General features: G+C 26.8%; 1 protein-coding gene across 1 annotated transcript; it reads right to left on the reverse strand.

Annotated features, from left to right (window-relative positions):
* Positions 1-847: 847 nt before the first annotated feature.
* Positions 848-1,557, reverse strand: LOC112517382 (uncharacterized protein At1g15400-like). The gene has a single exon (XM_025124793.1). The coding sequence runs from the start codon at positions 1,546-1,548 to the stop codon at positions 1,177-1,179; it is 372 nt and encodes a 123-aa protein (XP_024980561.1). The 5' UTR covers positions 1,549-1,557; the 3' UTR covers positions 848-1,176.
* Positions 1,558-6,000: the final 4,443 nt, after the last annotated feature.

Here is a 6,000-nt window from a genome sequence, read left to right on the forward strand (position 1 = left end):
TTCTAGTTGATAATAAAATCTCTCTCTCTCTCTCTCACACACACACACACACATATATATATATATATATACTATATTATAAAATATTCGATAAAAACTCTTAAAAACTATTTTTTATGTATAAAATATTGTTTATTGATGCATATTACTTAAAATTCAAGATCACAAGTAAATTGTGTGTAAGTACAGCTTATTAAAACTTCATTTTTGAATTTATGTAACTAACGATAGATACACGTAATCAAATACGGGATAGACATCTAATTTTGAATACAAAAAATCTAAAATATAATTTGGATAATCATTATAAATATAACATTGAATTAAAAAAATTACATAAAAAACCAGAACTTTAAATAGTAAATTTAATACTAATATCGATATTTTTTTTCCCAACATTTTATGATAGATTTAAATTTATGTTGTATTCAAAAAATAAAAACATTATTGCTCTCTCAAAACCACTAAAAACCGTATTATATCGACATAGATAAATAATAAAAAAAATATTAAAATTGAAATATATATCGCTATATTATGCGAGCACCCTTCTAATATACACACACACTCACATACCTTGTGTGGAAGTTCAAAACGAGAACACATTTATTTTCAAGGAAAAAGCAAGAACACCCTATCATATGGGATAATACTGAACTTTGTGGTGTGCAATCGCCCTCTAATGCGACCTAAATTTAGTATCATATGTGATAACATATCTGATTGACTAAAGTACAAAAGTGCTCTGTGCATTTTCGCAAAACAAAAGGATTCTCGTTTGAACTCTTCCGGTATACATATGTTATGCGTACAATGCGGTTCGAACCGTTGTTCCATGATTCGCAACCGTAACCGTAACCGAATTGCATAACCAGTACTGTCAAAATTCTATACATACAATTTCATGTGAATTGTAATGGAGACGTTATGCAGTTGGATGAACATCTTGTTAAGAATTATGGCATTTCATCGTTATGTAGCATCAAAAGATCGGAGGTGAGTTCATCAGAGATCTTAATAATGAAGTCTAAATAACTATAAACTACTGAAAAAAAAAACTAGAATCGTCAACAAAATCTTACAAGGTCACACCTCGTTATTATCCAACGGAATTCACGTAACACCACCATCCGACCGCCGCCGGTGGTGGCGGAAAACGTTTTATTGCATGATCAATCAAGCCAAACTCCGTTTACGAGAGGCGGTTTGTGTTTGAGTTTTATTTACCTTCACAAAAGCACTGCAAAATCCGCATACCGGAACCCTAGGTGACGGCGGCTCTGTCGCCGGTGATGCCTTCCCCGTACGGTGCGGTCGTTCTCCGCTGTTGTTGGATCGATTCCGTCGAATAGTGTTGATGGACCCGATTGTCGTTTTCGAACACATAGATTGATCATTTTCGGCCGTTTGAACTTGATCGGAGTCCGATAACGATGGATTTCCTTCGGAAAACCGTTTCAAATCGCCGGAAAATAATTTGTCGTCCCAGATTAAACCTGATGATCCTTGCCTTCTGAATGATACAGCCGATCTCTGCAAACCTGCCATCTCTTTCTCTACTCGTTTTCTCTAGAATTTAGCGATGGTGATGAAACCCCCATTAATTCTTAGCATGCTAATCGTATTTATCTCGACATTCGTTTGAGATTTCAATATTACTTTTTATCAGGGGTGTTTAGATTGCTTATAAAAATTAACTTATTATTTTATTTCAGGATGATATCGATAATAAATATTTTTTGAGTTTTTAGATTAACAGCTTATATTAATGCCAAATCGATAATATAAATTTTTAAAAAAAAATTAAATTATTTTAACTTATAATAAATTAATAAAGATTTTTATCTCATTTATTTTTAATTAAAAAAATTTGAGTTTGAAATCTTTTTTAAGAATCAAAATTTAATTGGTTGATTTTTTTAAAAAATTATAACTTAATTTGAATTACTTTTTTATTTTGAAAACTACAATTTTAGTTATGTTATTAAGTATTTTATAATATTTAATAAAATATTATTTCTTTTTTAAACATTTAATTTTTTAATTTTTTTAAGGGTGTAATTTATATTATATTATAAAATGTTTGACAAAAACTCTTAAAAACTATTTTTTATGCATAAAGTACAGTTTATTTATACATATTACTTAAAATTTAATATTACAAATAAACTGTGCGTAAGTATAACTTGTTAAAGTTCTATGTTTGAATTCTTATAACTAAATATATATACATATTTAAATACAAGATACACATTTTATTTTAAATATAAAAATCTAATATCGATATATTTATTTTCGAAATTTTATGATATCTTCACATTTATATTTTTTTTCAAAAATAAAATATTATCCATTTCTCAAAACTACATAAATCATATTATAACATCTATAGAGACAGAATAAAACGAAACATTAAGATTGAAATATTTCGCTGCATTGCACAAATACCCTTCTTAGTAAAAAAAAAAGTTTATCTATTATTGTAACTGCATAGTTTCTAGATTTGGATAATAAATTTGAACAATTTCACATTCTTTTTGTTTCATAAAGAAGAGAAATTTTGTTATGGAAAAAAATATATCCACGATCTACGTTTTAAACCACAAGGATGAATGGATGATGTCTGATCGGTTTGAGCTTAGACTCCAAATATCAAAAGTTTTTGGAGGCCCTAGGTTCAAATTTAAAAAGAAACAAAAATTCTCTTGTAACCACAAAAGTTCAAATGTGGTGACTCTGGGTTATCCATAAAGCAGGTGATCGCCCTGAGATTAGTCAGCTTGTATAGCGGATTTGATATTCAGGTTAATAAAAAAAATTACATTTAAAAAAAAATGTTGGAGATATTAAAGTATTCCGGCTTATTTATTTAGATAAAAAAATGTTAGTTTAAGGGGCCGTTTACCAAACGTTTATCCGAGTAAGCACTTATCAATTCACATTATCTTACCGGATGAATATGATAAGAACCAAAAATCTTACTCGGTAAGTGAGGTCAGCAAATCTTACCACGGTAAGCACTTACCGGGTAAATTGTTGCATACAATATCATTTTGGTAAACTAAAATCTTACCCGATAAATAAATAATGGTGTTAAATTTTATCCATAAGCACTTGTCGGGTAAATGTTTGGTAAACGACCCTAAGTTGTATTTTTTTGGTTTGATAATCATATCATATAAAAATCCTTAGCAATCAAATAAACAAATTAAATGGATTAAATGAATTTGTAAAGTGGTTATCATATAATCAAGTGTTTATTATAAAAAATATCCAATTAATATTTAGTGACATTTAATACGTGAATTTTATCAGTGAAATTTAAAAGAGGAGAAAATTCAAAACTGTATGTTAACAAGTAAATCGAACTTAACTCGACCTATTTCGATTTATATAAAAAAATTATTGTTTTAACTTTTTATTTGACATATTTATCAGCGTTTTGCTGCGAAATTTCAAATGTAAAATAGTGGTTTCACCGGTCTTACAAAATATGTTGGTCTTACGTGAACCCAACCATATAAATGTACTTTGGAAATGAAGATTTGGGCATTCTTTTTGGGCTGTTGTATGTAAAAATAACGTACTTTAATCTGATTCTTATTTTGGATAACGTACATTCATAACTTTCATTTTGGCATATAAAATGTAAAATTTTAAACATTTAAGTACCCGGGTAACAGGTTGAAGCATTAACCGGTTATCATGCTGATGTGGCGAGTAATGTGGTATCCAACTCAATATTATTTGCTGACATGGTTAGTGACATTAATTTTTTTAATCTAAAAGTAGTTTTCAACCGATTACCTGGGTACTTAAATGTTTAAAACTTTACATCTTAGGTACTAAAATTGAAGTTTTGAAAGTACGTTATCTAAAACAGGAATTAAGTTAAAGTACGTTACTTTTTTCATGTGATTTACCATATATATATATATATATATATATATATATATATATACAGAGAGAGAGAGAGAGAGTTTGTTTCAAATACAACCCATCGCATTTGTACAACCAATGCAACCTAATAAATTGAGATATTTATAGAAAATATGAAAGTTCATTTATTATTATTTGAATATATATATATATATATATATATATATATATATAGACAGAGAGAGAGAGAGATAGTTTGTTTCAAATACAACCCATCACATTTGTACAACCAATGCAACCCAATAAATTGAGATATTTATAGAAAAGATGAAAGTTCATTTATTATTATTTGAATATTTATGAATGATGAATAAAGTTCATTAATTATAATCAATATTTTATATTAGGAAACAATCATAACTTATATGATATCACATATTCATCAAATTAAATGGATGGTTGAGATTGAGTTGTATTGGTTGTACAAATGCAAAAGATTGTATAATAACTCTCTCTCTCTCTCTCTCTCACACATATATATATATAGTATAGATATATATATATATATATAGAGAGAGAGAGGKTGGTTATTATACAACCCTTGACATTTGTGCAACCAATACAACTCAATCTCAACCGTCCATTTCATTTGATTAATATGTGATTTCATAGAAGTTTTGATTGTTTTCTAATATAAAGTATCGATTATAATTAATGAATCATATTCATCTTCCATAAATATTCAAATCATAATAAATGAACTTTCATCATTTACATAAATATCTCGATTTATTGGGTTGCATTGATTGTACAAATACGATGAGTTGTATTTGAAACAAACTCTCTCTCTCTCTCTTTATATATATATATATTTATATATATATATATATATATATATATATAAAAGAGGGTTTAAAATTTCCAAATTTAAAAAAACTTTTCAAAAACAATCATTAAAAGTGATATATATATATATATATATATATTCTTTTTTCCTTAGGTTTCCATCAATAGCATTCTTAAATATTAAATATTTAAAAAAATAATAATACTATATGAGTTATTTTAACGATATAATTGATGATTGTTTTTTAATTTTGAATCTTCATTTTTCATTTTTGAAAATGTAGGGAATGTTTGTTTACCTCTTAATAGTTTTAATAAGAGGTAGTTTATGAGTCGCTAAAAGATGAATCTTGTTTGACAAAAATGACCGTCTTTTAATATTTCTAAAATATTTTGAATTATTTTGTATCTTTGGTCTTTCTGAAACATTCAACGTTCTAATTTCATTCTGAACAATTATCAAACAATCATATTTCATTATGTATTGTGTTATAGAAGTCTTTTAATCATTCTGATCACTTAATTATATTGTACCAAACCATTCAGCAACTATCAAACACTCTTATAGCCTTTTATTTTAATTTTTTAAATAACTATTAATATCCGTAATTAGCCAACTAGGATTAAATATTTTAATAATTGCATTTTTATTGTTTAATATGTTTTTACAGAATATAACAAAAGGAATATTTATTTATTTAATAATATTAAATGAGACAAATTTTCAAGCTTCGATTGATACAAGAAATCCCGGATTATTCGAATCTACCCCTTGACGTCTTCGAGAGGTCTTGGATTTGTTGCATTTTTTTTTTTATTTTTCTATCAATTTTTTTTAATTAAATTATTTAAAGATATAATATAGGGGTACTTGTATAATGCAACGAAATACATTTCGATTTTAATGTTTTATTTTATTGTATCCTCTATCGATGTTATAATACAGTTTTATGTAGTTTTAAGAAAAACAATAATGTTTTTATTTTTGAATAAAATATAAATTTGAAGATATCTTAAAAAAATAAAAAATATATCAAATTAACTATTTAAAAGTTCTTGTTATGTAGTTTCTTTAATTCATTTTTTATTATAATTTATTTTAGGTTTAATAAGAAAGTTTTTGGTGGTTTGAGCGGGCCGGTCTGGTTCAGAAAATAGCAAAACCGGACGATTTGGTCTGGTCTACGGTCTGGAACCTTTTTTGGGCAGTCTGGACCAAACCGACCGCCAAATATATATATATATATATATATATATATATATATATATATATAT

This window comes from Cynara cardunculus, assembly GCF_001531365.2.
Source record: "Cynara cardunculus var. scolymus isolate 2C chromosome LG 8, CcrdV1, whole genome shotgun sequence".
In the NCBI taxonomy this organism is placed as follows: Eukaryota; Viridiplantae; Streptophyta; class Magnoliopsida; order Asterales; family Asteraceae; genus Cynara; species Cynara cardunculus.

Bases quoted from the DNA above. Each gene is read 5' to 3' on its own strand.
- LOC112517382 (XM_025124793.1), bottom strand. From the start codon at position 1,548: ATGGCAGGTTTGCAGAGATCGGCTGTATCATTCAGAAGGCAAGGATCA.